This window comes from Malaclemys terrapin, chromosome 7 (assembly GCF_027887155.1).
Source record: "Malaclemys terrapin pileata isolate rMalTer1 chromosome 7, rMalTer1.hap1, whole genome shotgun sequence".
Classification (NCBI taxonomy): Eukaryota; Metazoa; Chordata; order Testudines; family Emydidae; genus Malaclemys; species Malaclemys terrapin.
Window position 1 is genome coordinate 63252956 of NC_071511.1, and position 14838 is coordinate 63267793.

A 14838-nucleotide genomic window follows, 5' to 3' on the forward strand; every position below is an offset into this window, starting at 1 on the left:
AGATCATTCCTGTTTTCTGACTCTTGTTAGTCTTAATGGATTTTCTTACTCAATTGTCAATACTGCCCCTGATGAGCTGACCAGATGTTTCATTGTAGACTACATCTTGTGATAAGGCCCATTTGAGTCTACTCAGGGGAACCACTGGCTGAAAGTCTTGTATTGTTCTGACACAACTTTTTAAAGTATTATGTTTTATTTCTTAGTGGGGTCAGGAATATAGGATGGATTAGTCAATTTTCAAAGATTTCACTGCTCTCAGCACTGTGTCTAAATGCTTATTAGGAGGAACTCTGGTCAGCATGAAGAAAGTTAGGTATCATGATTCAGTTTCTCTGTAGTAAATCTTGGTTTAGCTCAGAACTGGTGTAGTAAGAGTTTCATGTTTGACTGAACTTTATTCAAGGATCGCTTAAGATCGAATTGATGGATAACACTAAGATCAGTGTAAGGAGAATCTATGTCCTGCGCTGTACTTAACTGTCTTGTGGGAGGAAGCCAGAAAATGGAGGAAAACCCATGAGTAACATAATCGGTGTCGTATCTCCAGGAAGGTCCTGCATCTGAAATTGTATCTGTTACTAGGTCGGCAATGATTACCCAAAAAGCTAGAGTGGGTCACTTTAACAATACTTTGTTTGAAGCTTTTTATAGGACCCCAAAAGTGGGTAGCTGGGGCGGATAAGTCTTGTAATCTTGATGTCCTGACTCTTCCTTTTGTGAGCTTCAAACACTGAAGGGATCTGTGATCTTCAAGTACTTGTCCAAGTGTATTCCACCATTGGTCCATGTGTACGTCATGTACTCCAGTTTGTACTCTTTTGGCCAGCAGTGTCCATTAGGCATGTGAAGGTATGTCTACACATCAATGTTAATCTAGGGCTAGTGGGACTCAAGTCAATTGACCTGTATCAGGGAACCATGGGCATTAAAATGCAGTGTAGATGCTAACCCTAGGTTAAGGATTTTCTGACCTGTGCTCAAACCTAGGGCTCTAGTATCCACACTCCAGTGCACAGACGCAAGGGGGGGCGAGCAGTCCCCCCTCTTGCCTCCACCCCGTTAATACTCTAGCTCTAAGAATGTGTTGCACAGTGGGAAAATGCTACCACCCACCATTTCCTAACTCTGATGGTGCTACTGACGGTGCTCAGGTGCCCATAAGGAACACCTGAGTACATAAACTGCATACTTAGCTCCTTTCGTGGCTGTCTCAGTAGAATGATGGCAATGTGAGACAGCTTTATACTGAACTGACATCTAATCTGAGAACTGGGTTCTCCACCTCTAGATTGAATCACGTTTGCAGGAAAAGGCCCATGCGCACCTGTTCTGAGGATAATTAGGACATCAGTGTCCAGGGCTGTCAAACTGGAATGGGATGTTCAGTGAAGAGGATTTTATTTAGCTGTATTTTTATTTATTTTTGTCTGTTTTGAAGTTTGACATAAAATGTAGGTTTTAGAGGAAAAGCACACACATCCCCCAGCCTCGCTGCTGCCAGCTGTGGGGGAGTGAAGTGCATCCTCAACATGACCCCCTAGGATCCCTGCCCCCCGGGAGACAGGAAGAAGGGATCTGTGGGGAAGTTGTGTGGTTGGCTCCTACTCACTGCTCTCACAGTGCACGCTGCCTGGGCACCTCTGCATTCACAGCCCTAAGGAGGCTTTCTTCCTCTGTGTGCGGATGCAGAAAGAAGACAGGACATCTTAGAGTTTTTTGTTAGTACACTTGAATGCTTTTTGGTTGCAAACAAACTTTGGTACTAGCTTTATTTCTGTCATGTTACCATTCAGTTTCCTCTTTAACAGTCTCTTAATGTTCCTTGTCTTATAAATATACTATTGCTTTTCAATCGCTTTCCTTGCTGGACCTAGCTAACTACAGACAACTCTATAATCTTACTTATTCAACTGGCTCCCTGTAGGCACATACCTGAGTACAGGAGTAGTGGAGAATTGTGGTACTTTATAGGGAGGGAACAGTTTTAAAATTGTTAATTCTACTCCTTCAGCCCCTCGTAGTCTATCCCACCGCACCTGATACGTAATGTCTTCTGCTTCCTTCTCTCCCCATGCCCCAATTTCAGGGGTGTGTGTTAACTTTTCCCCACTTCTGCAAATCTAATATAAATTCCTAACTTGTGTTCAGTGACAAGTATTCAGAGTTGTGCTGTTTGGTGTTGGTGCCCAGCTGTGATAGCTTATAGCACAATTATTGTGGAGAAAGAGGAAGGTGGAAGCTAGTTTTTTAAGCTGTTAAGAAAATTTTACAATTGATTTTTGGTTTTGTCAAATATTTACTTGGTTGGAATAAATATACAAAAGGTGTTTGTGTGAGCATGAAAATATATGCACACCTATACAAATGCCTGTATTCACACTAAGAAGCACCACTTCAAATGCTTCTGCTTCCATGAATGCTCAGGGAAATGTGAACATAGAAGATATGAATACTGTTTGATCAATGAGTTAATGACTTGGCAAAACATTCCATTGATAGCTTTGTCCTGCAACAAAATGGTGGCAGAGCAGATGCTTGCTTGCTTGCTTGCTAATCTGCGTGCCAGGATACTCTCCAGATATGAGCGGCCAAATTAACAGTTGCTTAGTTTGAACTTGTGTTTAAAGCTTTAGAGTATGGCTGTAAAGCAAGCTTTTGCTCTGCTACCAGAAAGCTTCTGATTGACTTGTTCAAAGAATACGACATTTGTGAAAAGTGAAAAAGAAATTGATAACTGAAACAGGGTTAACTCCTTAACTCAAAATAGTTTTCTTTAGGACTGCATTTCAAATAGCTGGATAGAATTAGTTTAATATTAATTTTAAAGCTCATATCAACTGTGTTGAGTTAAGGGTTATAATAACACTCAGACATTCTGCATTTGGGATCTTCTCTCTTAGACTTGGTATCAGAAGTTGAGAGATACGAGATTCAAACCATATGCCTATTCACATGATATTGACGTGCACAAGTAGTAATATATATTAAAGAGCTGGAAAGCTCCTTCATTAACAAATGAGGATCTGAGGAGCCTCAATACTTTTCACAAAATGTCCTTTTGTTCTCTTAACTTACAGCTGTGATTAATTACCTATTGATGCATTTGCCTGTTGACATTAATAGAACATAATGCAAATGCCAGGATGTTGCACAGTGATTACTTTTACTCTATGATCCTGTTGGAAAAACTCCCTGCTACCCAACCTCCTGGCTTGTTGGAACTAAAAGGGTATTTTGTGACTCATGTCAGTGTCTCTAACCTGTAGCCTCAGTGTTGTTAACTTGTATATCTTGCTCTAAAGACAAAGGCTGACTTCACCAGTGATGTGTAAATATTTATATTTGCATATTTAAACCATAAGTGTGTGTATTGGGATGGATAAACAGTTTGCTTGCTGTGTTTTGATAGTTACAAATAATGAGATTTCAACCCCCTATAAGTTTACACATCTGTTCACTTCTGGCAGAGTATGCAGAGTAAGTATTAATGGCTGAATCTTATTGTTGCACACAGAGTGGAGAATGCCTGCACTAAACTTGTCCAGGCAGCCCAGATGCTACAAGCAGATCCTTATTCAGTACCTGCTCGTGATTATCTCATTGATGGATCAAGAGGCATCCTCTCTGGTACATCAGACTTGCTTCTGACGTTTGATGAGGCTGAGGTAGGTGTCTTAGTACCAATAACATCATCTTCTATATATCAGTATCATGTTATCTCAAACACCCACTTAATTTACATTTGCTAATTTACAGCACTTCCCAAAATTCATTCTGTGACAAGGACTCTGTTTGGATAGATTGAAAGCATTCTTTGTGCCAATCTTCCTGCCAGGAAAAGCCTTTTCATGCTTCTTTGTTACCTAAAGGTTTTTGTGTATTTCTTAATCCCCCTCATCTCCGCCCCCCTCACCCTGAAAAAAATGGCACTCCGAACCTTATGTAAACCCATAGATGAAAGCTAATGAGAGATTGAGGCCTCTGCTTCATCTTGTGTATGTTTGTGTATATGGTGTTAGTAATGGAACCAATTGGGTTGCTTCACATTTGTGACCATGTTTCCCCTTCTTAGGAATATGGTATCTCCTGTTTTCTAGCGACTAGCGTCATGCCTTTAAGAGGGAATGAAGTTAAGATAAACATATCCCATTTGGTTGAGGAAAAATTGATGCTGCTTACAATGTTTACCTATATCCTACTTTTCAACCTGCAGAGTCTCCATATGCTTTCCTTCCCATGGTATGTGAGCACTCCAGTACCAGTGTTGCTGCTTCACTGTTAACTCACTGATTACTGAAACTGTTCTTATCATGATATCCTGAGATGACACTAATGCTTGGAATTACTTTGTGGCACTAGCGATCACATATATTCTTGCAGGTGATTATAATCCATACCACAAAGAGTTATGAGCATGTCCACCTATTCCAACTATAGATCCAATGCTCAAGAAGAGGATTCAGGTTTTTTTTAAGTTAAACTTTTTTAGAAGCTCTCAACCTCAGCTGTGACATACCCAAGTTCAACAAGACACACATATTTGACTCTGGATTTGATTTTCACAAATCTAGCATGTTCCCAACCACTTTCAAGAGAGCCTTTGTTCTAATGTTCTACCTTAGTTTTAGCGGTAATTGTGAGCTACTGTTTTTGAGGACAATTTCTAGAAGCATAATTTCAGACTTATCAACACTTGGAGTTAGATTTGAATCCACCACAAGCACTACTTTCAAAGTTACATCCTCTAAAATAAGATTTCATGGTGCCATGGGATCTGTCTGTTTTTCCATCCTCTGAAGTATGTGGTAGAAGAATTACTTATACATGTTGATGTGAATCTTTTAAAAAGCAGTTAAAAACCGAGTATGGATTAACAGAGTATTAAACTAAAGTGTACAGAATCTATATTGAAGTAAAAGGAGAATAAGTACCTCTCTTCAAATGTGCATTGTTTTTTGGAAGACTTAAGAAATTGGATCTGCCCTTCAAAAAAGGATATTGTATATTGTGTTCTGCATGTGCAAAACTGCCTAATGGGTAATCATTCATAGGGTAGACTTTGGAGTATGCTACTCTGATATAGGTTGGCTTAGGTGATTTCATTTTTTACCAGTTGAATAGCAATAATAAACTTGAAACTATGCTTGTCTTCAAGCTGACCGCATTTTCTCTAGTGCCATGATAGTTAAATACACTTCCTCACCATTTTACTACTACTTCTCTGTTATTCTTTGTCGTCATACAGTTGGAAATTGTTAGAAGCAGGATTTGCATTTCTAAATACAGATATGTTGATTTTGGCTAATGAGGCTTTCTTGAGTAATCCAATGGTGAGCAGCTTATTCAACATTCCAAACCACATACTTTTCTATAAATTATGCTACCAAATGCTGCACCTGTTATGTTTCAGTAATAAATATTTCTAATTTATTGTATTATAGCTTGATCTAATAAATGCTGAAATGTTTTTTTCCCCCCTAGGTCCGTAAAATCATCCGTGTCTGTAAAGGAATTTTGGAATACCTAACTGTAGCAGAGGTGGTAGAGACTATGGAGGATTTGGTGACATACACAAAGAATCTGGGTCCAGGTTAGACCTTCAGTCCTGTGACTATATTCTTGCATGCAGCTTTATTTCTCCAGTAGTTTAGAGGCAAGATCTTGGAGAGAGCTAAAGCTGGGGCTTTGAAAACAACTAGAGGCCAACCGTTTATCTCTTTCTGCTTGACAAATATTCTTTTCAGTATGTATAGTAGTTAGAAAATTGTGCACCATGATTTAATTGACCAGTGTTGGTTTATTTATGTCAGAATATCCATAAGAGAGGTTAATGAAATGCACTATAATGTCTTTTACTTTGATGGAGTAATGTGCTAAAAGTTAGCATTTGCTATTGTATTTTTGCTGTACATCATAAAATACAGTTGTGGAAGCTGTGCACTCACTAACACAGAGCTGAATCCCATTTGTGGAAATAGTGTGTTCTGATTCAGATGGTTTATGTCTTGAAGGCATCTCTTGGGATGGCATACATTTAAACCACAGTATGAGTTTGACATCTTCATGTCAGTGAGAATGCAGAAAATAATGTTATAAAAGGCCAGCTTGGGCCCTACTATTCCCCCTCCTCCCCCCTCATTACTCACCATCCTTTTTTACTTGCCAGCTAGTTTGCAGCCTTTTTATGACCTGTTACCTTGCTGATGAGGTCTTTCTGTTAGATGTATTGGTGCCTTTGCCCAAGAGTCTGATAAAGCCTGTGTGACTCGTGGAGGTGCTAGTTGTGCTGCAGGAAAATATTAGATATTAAACTTTGATTTGAATAAAAATAAATGTGTCCATGTAAATAAGAATTACCATACAGTATCAGAGCAATGAGCCATCTCGTCTAGTACCTTATCTCTGACATTGGCCAGTGTTAGCTGCTTCAAAGAGAGAACCAAGAAACCATATCCTGAAATAACTGGCCCACAGGAGAATTTTAACTAACACCTGTTAGAAGTTGTCTTATGCCATGAAGCATGTTTGTCCCATTATATATGGTGTGACAAAGTCAGGGTGGACGGCTGCAAGAGAGTGGTGGAAGGGCAGGTATGTGAGCCTAAGAGTGATGCCCTTTTCCCTTCAAGCTGAGACGGGGTTACCCTTGGTCAATAAGGGACACCTGAGTCCAATTAAGGGCTGCCTGAGACCTTTAAAAACCCCTCCTCTGGTGAGAGAAAGGGAAGAGAGACCAGCTGCTGCAGGTCTAGTGGTGGCAGGGAGATAGGCTGTTCCAGAGTGAGAGGCGGTTCTCTTTCCTACAGGGGAAACAACCAAAACTGAATGCCTGTTTAGGGGGAGGACTGCCACCCCCCCCACCCAGCGAGGCGGCAGGGAAAGGTGCATCCCCTTGTTTTGTGTTTTGTGAATTGGTTTCTTTTGTTTGGTGGAGGAGCACTCCTTGGGCCTGTGCTGAGGCCTACCTTGAAAATACTGACAAATAAACTCAGAGTGGGAAGACAAACACTGTCCAGAGTGGGGTTGATTTTACTCCAGGTCCTGCCACCGTCAAAGGGGGAAGTACTGAGCCTGGCGAGATGGAGGGGGTGCCTTGCCACAACGGGTAATCCTTTTCATCCTCAAACTCTTGGCCTCAGTGTTACCTTGTAGTAGTAAGTTGGTTATGCATTATGGTTAAAAAAAAAAAAAATCCTATGAGAAATAACGAAATTGAAGGCAATATATTTGGCATCCCCTTGTTGTGCTTGAAGAAATAAGAACCATTTGTTATTTTACATACTTCTTAGTCACCATCTCTAAATCAACAGTCATACTCTTGCCGGTTTCTTCATATGGAAGTCATTCTATAGCTCTAATTGTTTCTGGTTTTCTCTGGACTTCCTTTACTTCTGAGATATATAAAATTATTTATTTTTGAGCTAAGGTTACCAGAACTTAACGCTATTTCAGGTGAGGATACACCATTGATTTACAAAATTAGGATAATACTTACCTCCTTGGTAAAGCAATTTGAGATCTACTGACTAAAATTGCTATATCAGAGCAAGTTGTTGTTTATACTTCCTAACATTTTTGTTTTGACTGCAATGACTTACTAAGCAGATATTTTCATTGAGCTGTGCACAATAAGCACAGCTCGGTTTTCTGGAGTGGTTACAATTAATTTCGAACCCAATAATGTGTATGTGTAGTTCAAATTATGCCTATCAGTGTTTAGAAACTTTGCATTTTTCAACCCTGAATTTTATCTGCTATGGTACTGTGTATTTTATCTAGTGTTGTTAGGTCCTCTGAAGTTCTTCAGTCTTCTCTAGTTTGAGGTATCACCATAGATGTTGTTAGCTCCATAACTTTCCACCTCGTTATTGATCCCCCGACTCCGAAATATTAATGTGTTAACATTAGCACGCATTAAACTCCAGTGCTAGCCCAGATCATTGATGGGGCAGTACCCTTTCACAGTTAATCTTTTTTGCCAGGCTGAAAACTGACACTTCCGTCTGTCTGTCCCTTAGACAATTTCTAATCTATGACAATCCTTATCTCTTACTCCTCATAACACAGGGCAGGTCTTCACTACGGGGGGGGGGGGGGGGTCGATTTAAGATAAGCAAATTCAGCTACGCGAATAGCGTAGGTGAATTCGACGTATCGGAGCCGACTTACCCCGCTGTCAGGACAGCAGCAAAATCGACCTCCGCGGCTCCTCGTCGACGGCGCTTACTCCTACCTCCGCTGGTGGAGTAAGCGCGTCGATTCGGGGATCGATTGTCGCATCCCGACGAGACGTGCTAATTCGATCCCCGAGAGATCGATTTCTACCCGCCGATTCAGGCGGGTAGTGTAGACCTAGCCTAAGATTATTTTATGGCTTGTTGTGAGAGAGTTCTCAAACTAAATATATCTCTTGTGTTGCCTACTTTGTTGATAGGCTGAAACTTAGAGTGGATTGGAAAGCCATGATTTTGCTTTGCAGGAATGATGCTGGTTTGTCCCTGTCACGTTTATCTCGGTATTTTATAACTCTCATTTTCCAGCCAGTTCAATTGACACTGAAACAAGTCTCATGGGTCTGTCATTCCCACGATAGTGTCTGCTGTCTTTCATACAGCCAGATGCAATATTTGCTATTTACCAGTCATATGGTTAGTGTTTAAATTGTTCCCCAAAAAAGGGTGTGGGTGTGAAGTGTCTATTGTCACCCCCACATCTGCCCAGAAATCAATCCTACCCCTCTAGCCTCATCTCTGCAGCACGTGGGGTTCTTTCTCTCTCCCAGGCCTGTGGGGTGAGGGGGCTACAGTGAGGACCTTTCTGCCCAGTTGCAGCGGAGGCAGGAGGGGCAGAAGAGTCTTCCTGTTGCTCACAGGGTAAGAATAGGGAGTGGAGCCATTCTGAGCTGCTGTTTTTTTTTTTTTTTTCTTCTTTTCTCTGCTACCTCCTATCCTCTCCCACCTAGTGAGAATGATGTTGGTTCCTAAAGGGAGAGAACTCTACCTGTTTTTGCCCTAATTGGCTGTTTCCTTGCTGGCCCACCTTCTGAGGAAAAGCAGCCAATTAGAGGGTGTTTTCCCCAGGTAGCACTAAAAATGTGCATCCCTCAGTGACATTGCTTGCTTTTGAGAAATTTTATTTCCTGATCTGCAACCCAACACACTTTAAGTATTCTCTCTGGTATAGGTGATTTTACTGAGATTGCATATTTTCTGCTGTTTTTGGCAGTGTAGTGTCCTAAAGCAGGGATCGACAACCTTTGGCATGTGGCCCATCAGGGTAAGCCCCTGGCGGACCGGGCCGGTTTGTTTACCTGCCGCGTCTGCAGGTTTGGCCGATCGCGGCTTCCACTGATGGTGGTTCGCCGTCCCAGGCCAATGGGAGCTGCAGGAAGCGGTGCGGACCAAGAGATGTGCTGGACGCCGCTTCCTGCAGCCCCCATTGGCCTGGAGCGGCGAACTGCAGCCAGTGGGAGCCGCGATCGGCCAAACCTGCGGACGCAGCAGGTAAACAAACCGGCCCGGTCCGCCAGGGGCTTTCCCTGACGGGCTGCGTGCCAAAGGTTGCCAATCCCTTTCCTAGAGCCTTTCCCTGCTACCTCCCCCTGCCAGAGCCTTTCACTGCTGTGAATAGCTACACACTACAGTGTGAACACTAACTAACTGCTTTTCACTGAGGTGTGTAACTACACATACACTACACACCACCACTGCAAGTTTAGACAAGGCCTTTGATACCTCAGTCGCTGACAGTGCCTTGTCTTCTTTACCAGGAAAGAGTAGATCAGTAACATTCTCTTTTGCTCCCATGCAATCATGTAGACCCACCAGTTATCTCACAGGTTTCTCCTTCTGGTATAATTGTTGCTTATTTTTAGGCATGGCAGAATTGATTTTTTGTTCGTTTGCAATTTCAATGATTAATAGCACTGATAATGGGGCTGCAGGGGGTTCCCTGCTCAGCCAGGGGACCAAGACACCTGGGTGCAAGGTGCAGGGGAAGTTCTGGTTCTGGCCCAGCAGAGCAAAGGGCTGCCAGGGGGAAGATAAGCCCCCAGCCATGAGGGAGGCCACCCCACTGCTGAACAATTCCTGCCTGGGGATGGAGCCATTCTGTAGTGGGGTGGCCTCCCCTGTGGCCAGGAAGCTCTTCCTTCTCACCATCCTGGCAAGGGGACTCTGCTCCCCCTGCCAACACAGCAGCCTTCCCTGAACCTGCACCTGCAGGGATCAGTTGTCACTGGTTGTGCAGGGAGCCCTCTAACTCTGCTGTCATATCCCCAGTGACAGCAGGACCACAGAGGGCTCTCTGCACTTCCACAGGGCCAGTGACACCCAATCCCTTCAGGTGCAAAGTTGGGGGGAATAGGCTGCACTCTCACCAGCTGTTACTAATGGATATTTTTTTCATCTGTTTCAGTGAGTCAGCTGAAATCGACATTTGCCAGTATCTATCTATTAAAATTTAACCCTGCCAAGCCTACTTATTTTGTATCTCTTGCTTTTTATCTTTAAAAGTCCTCCTAGCCCTCCTAATATTTTACATGTCTAAGTTGTGCTCCTTCCTTTTGGCTTCACTTGGGCTGGATTTTGATTTAGGAAGAACATTTGTTTGGCTCAAATAATCACTAAACACTTAAAACATAATAATGATAGTAAGTTTTTTATAGTCTTAGGCATAATGCTGCTACTCCATCTCTGTGACCTCAGCAGTTCTTGTGTGGTTTATAGTCAAATAATAAAGTATCCCACAAATGTTTTGTTTCTCTAACTCCTTAACCTGAGAATTTTCTTTTTCCTTCTGGAGTGTACCTCTCCCAACTCAATCTGTCCTGTTCTTTACTGGTTACAGTGTTACTTTGGTATTACTGGTATCCCTCAAAGAGATGTCTTTTTTTGCATAAGTGCTCCTCAGTACATATCTTTTCCCCCTATTTCTAGTTTAAAGAACCACCTTAAAACCTTGTCAGCTCTTCCAAGGCAGAAGTTTGGCTTCTCTTTAGCTAAACCAATGTGCAACTTTATCTTACTTCCATCATGAATACTATTTCCATGAACATATGCAAACATGAACAATGCATATCTTAAAACCTGCAGATTGCATGTTGTGTTTAAGATGCGGGTGAGGAGGAATACAGGGTTTCCTCTATAGTTTCTGGCCAGTTGAAAGTGTGATTATACATGTATATTCCACTATGTTCCTCATGCAAGTCTTGAAAGTGCATTTACTCCTGAAATCCAAAGTAACACATGCTTTGATTCTCTTACTTTCATCACCGATATAATCTTTTTTAGAGAATTAAGATATTTTTATTTAGTTTTCTAGGACTGTGTAAATTAATACAGGCGTGTAATACTTCCAGACAATGAAAGTCTTTGAAGCCAACAAAACTAAACCTGTGTCAGTGATATTTTCCTATTCTTGTCATCCACCCCATTATTTAGGTGAGAACTGATCAAAGCTAAAGGAGGAAAAAGAGCTCTAAACTACCTTGTCATACATTGCTGAACTGACTAATTTCCAAGAAGTAGGCTATTCATTACTTTTGTATTTGTATAGCTCTTTTCTTAAAATTCATGATAAATGAACACCAACATTATGAGACCTATATTCTATCTTGAATTAACAACTAGAAACTGGATCTGTGGCTTTCCTTAAACTACTGAAATATGGTTTAATGAAAAGTAGGTGATACAAAACTGTGGTGGCATAACTCATTACATGTTTGTGTTCTTGTTTGGAAAGCTAAACAAATAACTGAGCCTAGACATTCTTTGTAAAATGTTCATAAATCTGGGGAAACACAATATTAACAGTTTTATCACTTGAACTTCATTTTATGACCTAGGAATGACAAAGATGGCCAAAATGATTGATGAAAGACAGCAGGAATTGACTCATCAGGAACACAGAGTGATGTTGGTGAACTCCATGAACACTGTGAAGGAGTTGTTGCCTGTCCTTATTTCAGGTAGTTTCTGCTGTACTATTAGATGCAAATACATGAACTGAATTTGGATGCATGTGTGTTATACCATTAAAAATAGAAGCTTTGACATGCCTCTTGGGCTGACTGCAAATATTTAGATGTTTGGCTGATTTGTGGCAAACTGGGAGGGGATGGCAAGTTATAATGCCAACTCTCCATGTGCATACCCTGCGTATTTCCTATTTTAAGTTCTGTGCACCTCAGACTTAAAATGAGCTACATAAACTAGTGATACACTATTTATACCAGATGCATTTGTGTCATGCATACTTGTCACAGTGTACAGGGTTTAATGAGTATTTTTAAATCGCAGTATGCATGTGTGCATTCATATGGATAAGCTCTCCCATGGTTGTCCTATTTTTTTCAGTATCTGTTCTTAATGTGTCTCACATTAATACAATCTAGTTTCCATCATGGAAGGATTAAGGGGAATGATCTAAAAAAACTTTATGGGGGTGAGAGCCATGGAAAAGTACACCAAAAATGGGGCACACTTCTGCTGTATTTCTCATCCTTTTTGTCTGGCATGATATGGGGTTTTTTATCCTGTGAATGGGCAAGAAGAAAGGCGGGCTTAACAGCTGAAGATTGTTCAGGAGCAGAATTGCCAATCCAACAGCTGAAATAGCTTACTCCTCTAGCAAAATTCATGTGGTTAATCAGGGAATACTGGTCTGATAAACTACAGGGGGAGGTGGAATTTCCTCCCCAAGACAAGGGTGAAAGGGGGATTGGGGAAGAGGGAGGTATGTAATAGGATTGAGCACATTTTAGTATGTCAGGGTTTTCACACTTGTGAACATATTCACCCCCTCCCTGGCACTGACCTAGGTTTTACCTAGTGGTATAGGTGGTTTAGAACATTAAAGTGTTGCTTTTATTTTAAGAACTTACCATAAAATGAAAGTAGAAAGTAGAAACTGAAAATGAATTTGACAGTTGCTTCTTTCTGCTAAGTGGGTGTCATCTTGTACATCATAAAGCACGTTTAACTAAATTACCTACTCGGAGGCCCAAGCTGGAGTAGCCATCAGTGTTACAGATCAGGACAGCGGATGGAAGGTTTTGAGCAAAGCCATGTAGGACGGCTGCACAGAACTTGCCTGCATATGGTCTATGTGCAATTCCTCTTAAAGCTCTACTTTTGTCCTGCCTTTGATTTTTAGGTGAATTTACTGTCAAAGGGCCACTCAGATTTTGGCCTCTATCTCCAGAAGAACTTACAGCAGTGGTAATGCCCTGCCAACATGCCTCTGTCTTAGTCTGTGGAACTGATTCCAAGAGGTTGGAGAATTAGTTGACTGTTTAAACAGGGTCAAACCAGAGTTAAAGCTTGATTCTAACATGGCTTTGGTTCTGAGTGGCAAGATAAACCAACTTATAATACATATGGCCATGCCTCCATATAAGGCCAGTGCTTAAATACAATGGTGTTTGTAATGCAGATAGGGTTTTTTAATTACTTTTGTTCTGGAGTGGATTTTAACTGGCAACATGGGGGAGAGGAGGAAGCAAACTTATGATTGCCTCTGCATTTTTGCTGAATATATGATACATTGATGTAAAAAAAACAACAACAAAAAACACAGTAGGAGAATTTTTCTTTCTCTTTAAATGAGAGAGGTTTTGTTTTTTTTTTGTCACCACATGTATCTAGTCTAAGAATGGGACTGTTGTGTAACCATGGCAGAGCCTGACTGCAAGCAAACACTGTTGAATGCATCCATACAGCACCATTTTCCTCAGCAAAAACTCCACTGACTGTAGTGGTTTTTGCATACTGTACTGCACAACCATGTTTTTGCATCTGTGCATTCTGTGAAAACCTGGCCAGCTCTCCTATGTTGCCTCAGCTGCTGCATGCCCGCCACCTCAAGAGCAGAGGATTATGGGTGTGTTTTGCAGAGTGGAATGTACTTGGTATCATTCTTCACAGAAATGTGGGAGTAACTGTGACACTTAATTTTGACACTTGGTTAGCTAGTCTAAGAGATGTGTTTCGATTGGTCCTAGCTATAGAGCAGAAAACTTGTCAGGGTCTAACCAAATTCTAAGAAATATGTTCTAGCTCTTATAAATTAACAAACAGCATAGTTAAAGTGGCAAAAAAACTCTCTAGTGTAGAAACAGTTATACTAGTATAAAAGTGCTTATACTACTATAGCTTATTCTTGTTTGAGCCCTAGTGTAGACATAGTTATAACTATCAGCAAAAAACTCACACTGTTAATCAGTATAGATTAACCAGTAAAACTTAAGTGTAGACCAGCCTTTAAAGTCATCAGTCTCTATGGTGTTTTCCTGTCCTGTTCAAAACATATAGCTTACTGTTCCTGAGTTTATGCAGGAGGAGGAGATCTTGTATATCAATCATATCTTCTTAGATAGTTTCTCTAATCTAGAGTGCAATGTTCACAGCTATGAAGATTTTTGTAACTACTAAAAGTTCCAAAAGCCAAGGAATAGAAGAGGCTTTGAAAAACCGCAATTTCACAGTAGAGAAGATGAGTGGTGAAATAAACGAGATCATCCGTGTGTTACAGCTCACTTCCTGGGATGAGGATGCCTGGGCTAGCAAGGTATGTTCACTGTTCCTTCTGGAAATAGAAGTCAGATTCTACTTGGCTTCTCACAGCAACAACAAATTGAGGTTTTCAAGAATGTTTGATTAAAGTGTACACAACCTGATCTTGTAACACAATATAGTGTTATATAAATAGGATTGGAAGGATTAGATTTTTCAGTAAATGCTCATTTCACTGTATACACACAAAAAATGTTTCCATTGATGTTGATCAAAATTTACAGATAGGCAATGTAAGAAAACTGCTACTTAAGAACTTACC

The 14838-nt window shown here is 41.0% G+C and overlaps 1 protein-coding gene across 4 annotated transcripts in view; it reads left to right on the forward strand.

Annotated features, from left to right (window-relative positions):
• The window catches only part of VCL (vinculin), a 106394-nt gene that overhangs the window by 51875 nt on the left and 39681 nt on the right, over positions 1-14838 (forward strand). For all 4 annotated transcript variants that reach the window (XM_054033460.1, XM_054033461.1, XM_054033462.1 and 1 more), the window contains exons 3-6: positions 3518-3668; positions 5485-5593; positions 11849-11971; positions 14411-14571. In XM_054033460.1, the coding sequence (XP_053889435.1) occupies positions 3518-3668; positions 5485-5593; positions 11849-11971; positions 14411-14571 (544 nt within the window). The remainder of the gene's footprint in view (positions 1-3517; positions 3669-5484; positions 5594-11848; positions 11972-14410; positions 14572-14838) is intronic.